The sequence below is a fragment of the Bos taurus genome, chromosome 2 (genome assembly GCF_002263795.3).
Source record: "Bos taurus isolate L1 Dominette 01449 registration number 42190680 breed Hereford chromosome 2, ARS-UCD2.0, whole genome shotgun sequence".
Taxonomy (NCBI): domain Eukaryota; kingdom Metazoa; phylum Chordata; class Mammalia; order Artiodactyla; family Bovidae; genus Bos; species Bos taurus.
The window spans coordinates 86,225,296-86,239,227 of NC_037329.1; the positions used below are offsets into that span (position 1 = coordinate 86,225,296).

Genomic DNA, 13,932 nt, shown 5'->3' on the forward strand with positions numbered 1-13,932 from the left:
TGATTAGCTTCTCAAAATGAAGCTAAATTCTAAGAAAATCTATATGTGTGAATTATATGCATGTATATATATAGAGAAAACGTATGTGTATATGCTTTTTATGTATATACGTGTGTGCATACATACAACCTACATTGCTCTGAAAAAACACATCTAGGTATGCATAATTATAAAAATTCCTTATCCAATAATGCATCATTAATTTTTATTAACAATCCAGGATTTGTTTAGCATCATGTTTAACATTTTGAAAGTCAAAACATTAACTTTTTTTGTTCTCAAGGACAGTACTATTAAAAGAAGACCTCTAATACCAGTAGTTAGTACTTTTTACTTACAGAACGAAAAACTTTGAAATTTCATTGTGGGACTTAAGTCTTTTTACATTTCTAAAACCTGACAGAAATTAATGTACATGGAATTCTCATATGCTAGTATATATTTCATATGGTCATGCTGTCTTCATGAAACCATTTGACTGGCAAGCATATTAATTATGGTTTCAAAAGAAACTCCCTATTTGACTCACCAGGAGAAACTTTAAGGTCCTTGTCTTATTATTTCTGCTGCTGAGCACGGAATATATTTGTAGATGGAATAAGAAAGGAAAACAGATTTATTTGGGTAATGCCAATATTTATGGCTTTACCTTCTTGTCTAAAATTAGGAGGTCAGGGAAAGAATTACAAATGGATTGAAGGTGGTTGTCTTCATACTAAAAATAAATTTTTTTCATACTAAAAATAAAAAAAAATAAAAATAAAAGCACGATTTATTCTATAACTTTTGAATAACAGCTTTTTCTCCTCACTTATTTTCCAATTATATAATAAGAATTGGCTTTATAATTATAATTTAATGTTTTTCTTTGGAGTAGGAAATAGATTTGCTTTTTATGGAAATAATTGTCCTTTTAAGAACACATATATAATTGAAAATATTGGTAAAATGTAAGAAGAGGTCAAAAGATTAAAGCATTAAAAGAGCACCAAAATACAGAAGAATATCAATGTAATAAGATGTCAGAGGTAAGCCCTTCTTTTAATCAAAACAATTCTACTAAGTGATCCATATTATATAAAGTTTGGTACCAAATGGCTTATGTTATAGGGATACTGGAGCATTATCTCAAATGTTAGGAGAAAAAATTTAATATAGTCAAATTAATCACATGAAAAGGCAAAAATACTGATCATGTTGATGGTATTTCTAACGTTTGGAAATGTTTTTAAAAATGCATATAAATACTATTAAAATTCTGAAAACCATGGTAGAAGCAAAATTAAAGAGCAGTAGTAACAAGAAATTAGACAAAAATGACAAAATTGCCAAGCAGTAGAACTGATTCATTAAGATTAACTATATGATAAAAGGCATTAGAATTAGAAATGACTCTTATCCTAAATATTAAAATAAATACCAAAGAACATGAAACATAAACTTCTAAAAGATTGAGAGGAAAAGAAATAACACAAAGCAGAGAAAATGAAAGACACCTCACTATTCCCAATGTGGTTATTATTTATGGAATGGATAAAACACGTTGTAGAAAATGTCACTACAGTTAGATAAACACATTAAAAAATCAACATGCCACATTTACCTAAATAATTTTGTAGAACAGCTGAAAAAGCAAATTTCATCAAATTTAGACAGCTTATAGTGGAATAAATAAGTATGGTGAGGTATTAACTAACCCTAAGTTTCACAATGGGCAGCTTCTAGCCGGTTCATTGAAGCTGGATCTCGGCTACACAAGGATCACTGGATAAGAAATCAGTTGAGCTGGACTAGAGCTGCCCAAATTGTCTTAATAATGAATGCTCCACACTGTCTGTTAAGTAAAGAGAAGGAGAATATAGATCAGAAACCCTGAATGAGGAAAAAAAAAAAAAGATAAGTTAGAACAGATACGTGTAGAACATCCATGAACATTTAATAAATACTCACAGAACATGTGGTACTAATTATACAATAGTGTTTAAGTAGAGATTAGGAGGGGTCAGAACTCAGGAAAGGCCTGCTTCCTGCTCTCTGAGAGCTTACAATCTACTTCACACAATCTTTAGTCTAGCATTATATTAATAGTATAAATGTTTCATATATGAAATGAGAAAGAGGTCAACAGAGAAACAAATGAATTACATTCCTTCTATTTTGAAAATATTATTAGGTAGTTTTAAAAACATATTTTTAAAAAAGGAAGTAGAGGTTGCCAGAAGTCTATTTAGAAAGTTGTCTAAAACCTCCAAAGTACTGTTCAAGTTAGCACTGGTAGAACAGGCACTTAAGATATCTAAGTCATATAACACAGAGTAATTCTGTGTATCTGTGTTATCCTGAGAATGTTTTTGTGTTAATATCAATTTGGGCCAAAGAAACAACCTAGTTCCTACTACCATTTTTTTTTGGCACTTTGAGCAAAAGTCTTTTCTTAATTTAGGGAACCAAGCTGTCCTATGACATATTTCTACATTGTGGATAGGCTCAAGTTTCCATATTCCAATTTCTTTAGAGCAGTACTACCTGACTGAAATTTCTATGTTGATGGAAACATTCTGTATCTACACTGTCAAATATGGTAGTCACTAACCATGTGGGGCTATTTAGCACTTTAAATGTGGTTTCAGCAAGTGGTGCTCGGAAAACTGGACAGGCACATGTAAAACAGTGAGATTAGAACATTACATCACATCACATACAAAAATAAACTCAAAATGGTTTAAAGATCTAAATGTAAAATATGAAACCCTAAAACTTCTGTTAAGAGAACACAGGTGAAACACTCTTTGACATAAATCACAGCAATATTTTCTTGGATCAGTCTTCTAAAGCAAAATCAAAGAAAAAATAAACAAATAAGGTCTAATTAAAGACTTCTGCATAGCAAAGGAAACCATAAACAAAACGAAAAGACAACCTACAGGATGGGAAGAATATATGGGAAGGATATATTTGTAAACACACAGCAGATAAGGGGTTAATATCCAAAATATACAAACAGCTCATATAATTCAACATCAAAAACAATCTAATAAAAACAAGTAGAAGACTTGAACAGACATTTTTACAAAGAAGGCATACAGATGGCTAATATGTACACGAAAAGATGCTCAGCATCACTAATTATTAGAGAAAACCTGTGGTGGATTCATTTTGATATTTGTCAAAACTAATACAATTATGTAAAGTTTAAAAATAAAAAAAAAAAAAAAAAAAAAAAAAAAAAAAAAAAAAAAAAAAAAAAAAACCACAATGAGATATCAACTAACACTTGTCAGTGAATGGTCATTATCAACAAGTCTACAAATAAATGTTGGCAAGGGTGTGCAGAAAAGGGAACCTTCCTACACTGCTGGTGGGTTGTAAACTGGTGCAGCCACTATTGAAAACAGTATGGAAGTTCCTTAGGAAACTAAGACTAGAACTACTACATGATCCAGCAATTCTACTCCTGGGTATGTATCTGGAAAAAAAAAAAGAAGATGCTAATTTGAAAAGATAAATGTACCCCAATGTTCGTAGCAGCACTATTTACAACAGCCGAAAAACAATCCAAATGCCATTCAATAGAAAACCAGATTAATACACACAATGGAATATTATTCAGCCACAAAAAAGAATGAAATATTGCCAGTTGCAGCAACATAGATTGACCTAGAGAATATTATTATGCTTAATGAGATGAGTCAAGACAGAAAAAAGACAAACACAATATAATACCTCTTATATGTGGAATCTAAAAAAAATACAAATGTATATATACAAAACAGAAACAGACCCACAGACACAGAAAACAAACTTGTGGTTACCCAAGGGGTGAGGGAAGGAATGACAAATCAGGGGTATGGAATTAACAGATATGAACTACTATATATAAAATGGATATGCAATAAGGATTTATTGTACAGCACAAGGAATTATAGCTATTATAATAAGCTATAATGGAAAATCTGCAAAAGTACTGAATCAGTATGCTGTATAACCTGAAACTAACACAATACTATAAATTAACTATACCTCAATTAAAAATAGAAATGTGGCTAGTTGCAACTGAGGAACTGAATTTTAAACTTAATTCTAATTATTTAAGATTGAAATTAGAATCTTGTGGCTAGTGGTGACCAGGTTGGGAACAGCATGATTCTAGGGGTTCAAACCTGTCTGGTTTGCTAAACTATAGACAGGCCAGGTTTTCTCTGGCCTGTTCAATAGTGTCTAATACCACTTAATATCATTCACTGCTATATTATCAGTGTCTAGAATATTGGTTAGCACATGAAAGATGCTCAACAAATATTTGGTAAATGAATGAAATATACTGTGGTAATATATAGCTATTCATACCTAAGCTACTACTCATAGCTTACTGGTAATATGTCCTGGTTCTTTCATAAAAAATAGAGAAGTGAAGTTAAACTGTTCTCTGTATATGGAATTGCTTGATTGAAGGCTCAATATGCCTAGAGAGAACAAGAGTGGTGCTAATTCATTACAGCTCAAAGAAAAAATATAAGTAGTTATATATGAATAACATGTTGATTATTATGGGAATATTGAAGGAAGACTGCAATGGCAGGAATTTGGTAAGGATACAGATAAGAGTTGATGAGAATAAAAACAGGGAAAAAACCCACCTCAGATTAAAAAAACTAAATTCAGATTTTATGCATGACTAAAGGATGGAAACTGAAGATAGAGAAGCCTTGAATAAATATACAGTAATCTGGTTAGGCAATAATAGAGCTTAGAAAAGGGATGTGGCAGTGGAAAGAGAAATGAGTATATCATTTTTAGCAAGTTAGTGAACTGAAAAAGGGATACATAACAGTATAAATAGATTGTGTGGCTTAAAACAGGTCAGAAAAATAACAAGCATTGTTTTGATTTCAGGGGATAAGTAAGATGGGCAAGCTAACACAAAAGAGGTGAGGATCCTGAAAATAAAATGTAAGAAATTATATATTCATGATTTTCAGTTTGAGGAGGTAGTGAACATTCATCCAGGTGGTGGTGTTTTAGAGTTAAAATAGGAAAAGAATCAAAGGACTAGGATCAGAGTCACTTAAAAACTACCAAAATGCAGAATAAAATTGAAAACTCCCTTAGAAGACAACTTAGAGGGCAAAGAGAATCATGCCATGATTAGTTGGTAAAGAGGAATATATTTTTTTTTTAAAGAGACACTGAAATATCAAATACAGTGGAAAGAAAGAGAGCCACATATAAGAATGAGTAAAATCTGAGCACAGGCTAGTTGACAGTACTGAATTAGAATCTAAGAGGACAAGAACTACGACAAAATCCTTGAGGTTTGGCTGCTGCTGCTGCTAAGGTGCTTCAGTCGTGTCCGACTCTGTGCATCCCCAGAGACGGCAGCCCACCAGGCTTCTCCATCCCTGGGATTCTCCAGGCAAGAACACTGGAGTGGGTTCAGCAAATCTTGACAGTATATCTTAGATAAGTGCTTTGGCTAGATCTCAGTAATGAAGGAACAGTAATCTCATGAGTGAAAAAGATACCCCTATATTCCTCCTTCATGCCTTTCCAAAACAGACACATTTAAAATATTGTTAGTGAAGTGTGGAATACAAAATCTATTGCTCATTATCCTGTGTCCTCAAAGTAGGGAAAGATGTCATCAAAAAAAGCTCAGGAAACAATTCTGTACTAAGGTTTGATAAATTGAATCTTATGTTATGAAAAGTAAGATGCCCATGTTCTGTTTTTGATGCCATGTTTTACATCTTCATGTTTATCCTTTCACTGTTTAATGTAATTATAAGTTGACTTTTACAATTTTTTGTCTTTTACTCTTAGTACTAGCTTATTTAAGTGGTTACTCCACCGTGTTTAATACATATTTGCCTTTACTGGTGGACTTTTTCTTTCCTATAGATTCTTACTTCTTGTGACCCTTTCCACTTAAAAAAGACCCTTTAACATTCCTTCAAGGTTAGGTTTGCTATTGCTGAATTCTTTTAGTTTTTGGTTGTCTGGAAAATTACATATCTCTTAGCTCAGTTGGTAAAGACTCTGCCTGCAGTGCAGGAAACCTGGGTTTGATCCCTGGGTCAGGAAGATCCCCTGGAAAAGGAAATGGCAATCCACTCCAGTATTCTTGCCTGGAGAATCCCATAGACAGAGGAGCCTGGCAGGCTACAGTCCAAGGGGTCACAAGAGTGGACATGACTTAGCAACTAACCCCTCCTGCAATCCTGCTCCCCTTCTATTCTAAATGATAATCTTGCTTGGTTGAATGTCCTAGGTTGCAGGTTTTCCCCTTTCAGTACTTTGAATGTATTATGCCACTCCTTCTGGCCTGCAAAATTTCTGCAGAGAAATCAGCTGATAGCCTTATGGGGGTTCCCTTGAACTGAATGTTTTATTACTTCCTTTGGAATCATCTCAGTATCTTTGACTTTTGCCATTTTAATTATGATATACCTTGGTGTGGGTCTGTTTAGGTTCATTTTATTTGGGATCCTCTGTGGTTCCTGTACCTGGACATCTGTTTCCTTCTTTAGATTTGTTAAGTTTCCAGCCATAATTTCATGTACTATGTTTTCAACTCCTCTCTCTCATCTCCCTATAATGTTCCCTATAATGTGAATGTTTTCATACTTGATGTTATCCTAGAAGTCCCTTAAACTGTTCTCATTTTTAAAATTTGTTTCTTTTTGCTGTTAAGATCGAAGGATTTCCATTATTCTACCTTCTAGATCACTTAGGCATCACCTAGTCTGCTGTTAATTCCCTCTAGTTGTTTTTCATTTGTCATATTCAGTTCTGATTCTTTTTTATATTTTCTAGTTCTTTGTTAAAACTGGCACTGTGCTAATCAATTCTTTCCTCTAATGCAGTTAGCATTCTTATTACTAATGCTCAAACTCGAATTCTGAGTTTGTCTTCTTAGTGCCAGACTCCAGGGGTGGGGAAACCCAAAATGGGGACTGAACCTCACTCTCCAGGGAGTAAGTCTGTATACTTCCTCTGAGCCTGTGTAATCCCTCTCCTTTTCCATCTTCCCCTCCCAGGTGTGCAGGTCCTGACCTGATCATTTCTCTTCTCTTCCTACCTGATTTCATCTGGATCTTGGATTTTTCTTACAAACTTAGTTGTATTAATATAGCTGTCTTTCTGCCAGATGACTTACAGTTTGTTTTCAGTGAGAACTGCTCCACACGTAGATGTATCTTTGAGGTGTTTGTGGTGGGAGGTGAGCTCCACATTTTCCTACTCCACCATTTTGATCTCTCTTTGGGCTCTTTTAATCCAGAAACTCCTGTCATTAATTTCCTAGGGAATTTTCTTCTATTAATTTTTTTGCTAATTTTCTCCAAGCCATTTTCTCTTTTTCCAGAATTAATATTTGGCTTCTTGAATTATCTTCTGACTTTATTCTTTTCTCTATTGTTACTCGCCTCTGTCTTTAGAAAAATTTATTTACAACTTTTCTATAAATCTGAAATTATCAATATTTCAAAATACAAATCTAAAAAATTAAAAAGACTAAGAGGTTTAGAAAAAAAAGTATTTTCTGGGATGACTATGCATGGACCACATGTCATAAATTTTTCCTTATCTCTGAGAGGATATTATTATGCTTCTTTGATTTTTTTTTTGCTCCCTGAATTATATGTTTCTTCTGAATTCCTTTTTTCCCCCTGTTTTGGTCTCTCATTCTGAAGGCTTTCTTCTTCATTTATTTATTTTTGGCTGTGCTGGGTCTTTGTTGTTGTGTGTGGGCTTTCATAGTTGTGGCTCACCGGCTTAAGATCTGCATGTGGAATCTTTCCTGACCAGGGACTAAACTGGTATCCCCTGCATTAGCAGGCAGATTCTTATCCATTGTACTACCAGGGAAGTCCCTGAATGCTTCCTTCTAATGTGACTGCACATCCATATTTAATAAGGCAGACTAAAATCCTAATGGGAAGTTCTTTGTGAATGATGGGTTTGTCATTGAGCTTCACAGTAGGTATTTCAGAGGGCCAGTCAACTATTTCTCAGTGGTAACAAGCATGCAGTAACAAACAACTTCTAATTCTTTCCACTGTATTAACAGCTTCATATAGTGTTTATTTTTACACTGGCTAGCAGCTACTTCATTATTCCTGTTTTTTAGCTTGTAATTATTGGGAACACGGGATATATTTTTAAAAATTTAATTTCCTCTTATATAATATCCTTTATACATAATACATGTATATATTATTTATCCTTATCTTTGATGCAGTGTCATATTCAAATAGTTTTTCAGTGTGTACTTTACTGTTTCAGTTCAGTTCAGTTCAATCCCTCAATCATGTCCAACTCTTTGCGACCCCATGAATTGCAGCATGGCAGGCCTCCCTGTCTATCACCAACTGCCGGAGTCCACCCAAACCCATGTCCATTGAGTGGGTGATGCCATCCAACCATCTTATCCTCTGTTGTCCCCTTCTCCTCCTGCCCTCTATCGTTCCCAGCATCAGGGTCTTTTCAAGAGTCAGCTCTTCATATCAGGTGGCCAAATCACTGGAGTTTCAGCTTCAACATCAGTCCTTCCAATGAATACCCAGAACTGATCTCCTTTAGGATGGACTGGTTGGATCTCCTTGCAGTCCAAGGGACTCAAAAGAGTCTTCTCCAGCACCACAGTTCAAAAGCATCAATTCTTTGGCGCTCAGCTTTCTTTATAGTCTAACTCACATCCATACATGACCACTGGAAAAACCATAGCCTTGACTAGATGGACCTTTGTTGACAAAATAATGTCTCTGCTTTTGAATATGCTGTCTAGGTTGGTGATAACTTTCCTTCCAAGGAGTTAAGCGTCTTTTAATTTCATGGCTGCAATCACCATCCGCAGTGATTCTGGAGCCCCAAAAAATTAAGTCTGACACTGTTTTTCCATCTATTTCCCATGAAGTGATGGGACCAGATGCCATGATCTTCGTTTTCTGAATGTTGAGCTTTAAGCCAACTTTTTCACTCTCCTCTTTCACTTTCATCAAGAGGCTCTTTAGTTCTTCACTTTCTGCCATAAGGGTGGTGTCATCTGCACATCTGAGGTTATTGATATTTCTCCTTGCAATCCTGATTTCAGCTTGTGCTTCCTCCAGCCCAGCATTTCTCAGGATAAATAAGCAGGGTGACAATATACAGCCTTGACATACTCCTTTCCCTATTTGGAACCAGTCTGTTGTTCCATGTCCAGTTCTAACTGTTGCTTCCTGACCTGTGATCTCTCCATGACAATTCTAAAAATTGGTTTCATGAGTCTTTGATTCCCTTTATTGTTCTCTGTCTCCTTTGAGGCTATCTATAGTTAGACCTATGCACAGTAAACGAAAATTTTTACCCTCCTGTATGTTTGGAGGTGCAAAGCACAGGTTTTTTTATGTTTCTGTCCTCAGAATGCAATACCCCTTTACGACTGTCCTCTTCTACCCTTAGGACCAGCTGAACACGAGGGAATTTCAATCTCTAATTGCTTTATAAAATGTGTTAATGATACTGACATGAGGAAATGGTTAGGAAGAAGATAGCAGTGGAATTTTTCTATAAAGTAGAGACAGTTGTTAATGTTTAGGTGAGTGCACATTATGGGTCTCTGAGCTAGAAACAGGCAGTGGTAGTAAGTAAAATCTCTTTCCAATTTACTTTTGAATCATTTGGTCTTATCAATGGGTAAGGTGAAAGAGGTGTTTTTCATTCAAGCCCAATCAGTGCTTTAATTAGAAGAACTTCCTCATAGCCTGGCAACTGGTTAAATATCATCCTTAATATGAAATGTTTTCATGAATAGGTAGTATACTTCAGAGTTAAATGGAAAAATGTCATAAGGAAATAGAGATACTTTATAATTCTCTACTTATACCCTTATTACCAAGGGATTTGATATTCATATTAAAAGTTTTGAATGCCCAAATAGACAAAGATTTTCTTTTTGTTCCTTTTAAATTTTATTTTTAATTGAAGGATAATTACTTTACAATACTGTGATGGTTTTTGCCATACATCAACATAAATCAATCATAGATATACATATGTTCCCCTTCCTCTTGAAACTTCCTCCCACCTCACTCCCCATCCCACCCTTCTTAAGTTGTCACAGAGCACTGGCTTTGGGTTCCCTGCATCATATAGCAAATTCCCACTGACTATGTTACCTATGGTAATGTATATGTTTCAGTGCTACTCTCTCAAAACATTCCACCCTATCCTTCCCTCACTGTGTGCACAAGTCTGTCCTTTTGTTTGTGTCTCCTTTGCTGCCCCGAAAATAGGTTCATCAGTACCATCTCTAAATTACATATATATGCATTAATATACGGTATCTGTCTTTCTCTTTCTGACTTACTTCACTCAGTATAATAGGCTCTACGTTCATCCACCTCATTAGAACTGATTCAAATGTGTTCTTTTTATAGCTGAGTAATATTCCGTTGTGTATATGTACCACAACTTTATCTATTCATCTGCTGATGGACATCTACATTGCTTCCATGTCCTAGCTATTGTAAATAGTGCTGCAAAGAACACTGGGGTACACTGTCTTTTTTGATTATGATTTCCTCAGGGTATGTGCCCAGTAGCAGGACTGCAGGGTCATATGGTAGTTTTATCCCTAGTTTTTAAAGGAATTTCCATACTGTTCTCCATAGTAGCTGTATCAGTTTGCATTCCTAGTAACAGTGCAAGAGGGTTCCCTTTTCTCCACACCCTTTCTAGTATTTACTGTCTGTTGAGTTTTTGATGATGGCCATTCTGCCTTTTTTTCTTTTATTCTTTTCTAAATTCTGCCTTTTGTTCCTTACTATAGTCTAGTTCAGCGGGATAATTTTGACATTATATGATTTTGTTTTACTGATTTAAACAATTAATTCTGTATAAAAGATGTGACTCTGTTGAATCAGGGAATGATACCCTAATTAATGGGATTCCATGGTTGCTCAGCGGAGAAGGCAATGGCACCCCACTCCAGTACTCTTGCCTGGAAAATCCCATGGACGGAGAAGCCTGGTAGGCTGCAGTCCATGGGGTTGCTAAGAGTCGGGCACAACTGAGCGACTTCACTTTCACTGTTCACTTTCATGCATTGGAGAAGGAAATGGCAACCCACTCCAGTGTTCTTGCCTGGAGAATCCCAGGGACAGAGGAGCCTAGTGGGCTGCCGTCTATGGGGTCACACAGAGTTGGACATGACTGAAGCGATTTAGCAGTAGCAGCATGGTTGCTCAGACAGTAAACAATCTGCCTGCAATGCAGGAGACCCAGGTACAATCCCTAGGTCAGGAAGACCTCATCCCCTGGAGAAGGGAATGGCTACACACTTCAGTACTCCTGCCTGGAGAATTCCAAGGACAGAGGAGCCTGGTGGCTATAGTACTTGGGGTTGCAAAAGAGTTGGACATGACTCGGTGACCAAATAACAACAATTCTAATTAGTACCATATTAACCAACTAGTTTCTATATTGATCTGCTTTAAAATATTTTATTTAATTTGATAGAGTACAGTAACCTGTGGCTTACAGTCAATGAGTAGTTTCTGACAGTCATTTATAATGGTTAGACTTGTGCTCTGAATAAGGTCTGTATTTTATTGATTAGATTTGTTGTTTTAAGACAGCTTTGACATATGAAATTTTATTTTTGTATGTATACAATTAACATCATTAAAATTATAATAATAATTAAGAGTTTTAAAAATGACTTACACTTTTAAAAACAATACATTTAAATTCTTTCAAGGAGTATTTCTGCTTTTCTATATTTTAAGTCAACAAGATTTTTGGTACACCAGGGAAAATTTACATAGGAAGAATAAAGGTTAATCTTGCAGATATCACTATTTTAATATTAGTCTACTTTAATAAATTTTAGGATAAGACTGTCTATTGATTTAACACTTGTGGATTAATATTTCTATAATACAAGTACATTATAAAAAAATGGATAATTTTCCACACAAGTTTCCAGTAAAACTTGTACAGTGAAGTATTTCTACAAAGTTGTATAGTTTTAGAAAACTATAGAATTGGACTTTCTGTTCCTGAATGGGGCACCATTTTCTATTGAGTGCCATCAAATCACCTAAAGAAGAATACTGAGTATAAGATACATAGAACATTCAACCATGAAAGATAAAACAGGATGTACAAAACTATACAAAACCCCCTGTGTTCCAGTTTTGATTCTGAAGTTTATTTAACTGAATTTTCTCTTTTTTTTCCCTTTATCTCTAACAAAAGAGAAATTGTGAGTTTTTTTCTGCCCCTCAACTCAGGCTTCCTATGATCCTGCAGCTCTAAATGAAAAATAAAACTTGCCAGGGACTTTCCTGGTGGTCTAGTGGTTAAGATTCTGTGCTTCCAATGCGGGGGTATGAGTTTGATCCTGGTCAGGGAACTAAGATCCTATGTGTGGCACAGCGAAAGAATAAAAGTAAATAAGTAAATAAAAATAAAACATGCCAAACCTCATTGATTCTGAGATAAACATCTTTTCATATTTCAAAAACCCTGCATCAGGATACAGGGCTTTCTTCTTTCATAGTGATATATAAAATGATAATCCATGATATCTCAGATTTGAGGACATCTAATTACAATTGTGTGAGATGTGGGCTTTGGAGTAAGCTAGTTAACTATAACAGTTCGTAGCTCTTCAATTCTTACCAAGTCCTGAAATCTTAACTTTGCAGTACCAAAATCTTCCCTAGGCTGTATCCCATGTGATAACCAGAATTACTATAAGCCTTAACAAGATGGATTAAGTAAAAATAGAAACAAGTCAGTGATTTTGTTCCCCTTTAGCCTGTGATATAGTAGAGCAAAGATCTATGTCAAAATAGAAAGGGTAAAGTTCCTCTTAGCAGCTCTCTAGTCATGCAACAGGCAGGTTTCTGAATCCAGTTTTATGCTTATATGTAGAAAGTAAGGTATTTATTTATACCTCTGTTCTGATTTATATTCAACATTTATATAATTTTATATAATAAAGAATAAGATAACATTTTCTCTGCACAGTTTCTGCATTTCTTAGTCACACATTTAAGAAAATATAGAAAAGGATACACTCTTCAACTAGAAGAATAAAACTTTAAATCAAGAATATTTAACATTTATATTCTTTAGAAATTTCTTCTTTCTGAATACCATTCTATCCTCTATTGGAATTATTCAACAAGTACAACTTCAATCATTTGTATGTGTATATATATACACCCCCCCCCACATACATATATAATGTGTATGTATGTAATATATAATCTGCAACTGATTATCTAGTATGGCATAGCTATTTTAAGAGAGGTATATCTGGAGAAAGCATCAACACTGTAAGTTTGTTTTAGATAATTTTGATCCTATGATGAACTTCCTATAAATAACATTTACCAACACTTTAGGCTTTGGCATTAGGTCAAAATTATGGTTTTAATTCATGTTTGCAGTGCAGTAGCAATAGCAATCGGAGAAGGCAATGGCACCCCATTCCAGTATTCTTGCCAGGAAAATCCCATGGATGGAGGAGCCTGGAAGGCTGCAGTCCACGGGGTCACTGAGGGTCGGACACGACTGAGTGACTTCACTTTCACTTTTTACTTTCATGCACTGGAGAAGGAAATGGCAACCCACTCCAGTGTTCTTGCCTGGAGAATCCCAGGGACGGGGGAGCCTGGTGGGCTGCCGTCTATGGGGTCGCACAGAGTCGGACATGACTGAAGTGACTTAGCAGCAACAGTAATGAAGAAATGCAGTAAAGGCGAGAGGGGATATGAAAGACTCCTTAAAGTAGACTGAGTTCCAACATATGGGATGGGTCAGAAGCAAAAATATGAGTGTGAAATAGTTAACCTCCATCATTTTATTGTAAAGAATATACTGCAAGCAAGAGTCATATTTCCATCATAACAGTTCAACAGTTCATCTCTTCTTTACTAG

At 35.3% G+C, this 13,932-nt stretch overlaps 1 protein-coding gene across 2 annotated transcripts in view; it reads right to left on the reverse strand.

The window, feature by feature from the left end:
• Positions 1-1,022: 1,022 nt before the first annotated feature.
• The window catches only part of BOLL (boule homolog, RNA binding protein), a gene marked incomplete at its 5' end in the record, with an annotated part of 68,862 nt that continues 55,952 nt past the window's right edge, over positions 1,023-13,932 (reverse strand). For both annotated transcript variants that reach the window (NM_001168704.1, NM_001102115.1), the window contains 1 exon segment: positions 1,023-1,834. In NM_001168704.1, the coding sequence (NP_001162175.1) occupies positions 1,811-1,834 (24 nt within the window). In that variant the 3' untranslated portion in view covers positions 1,023-1,810.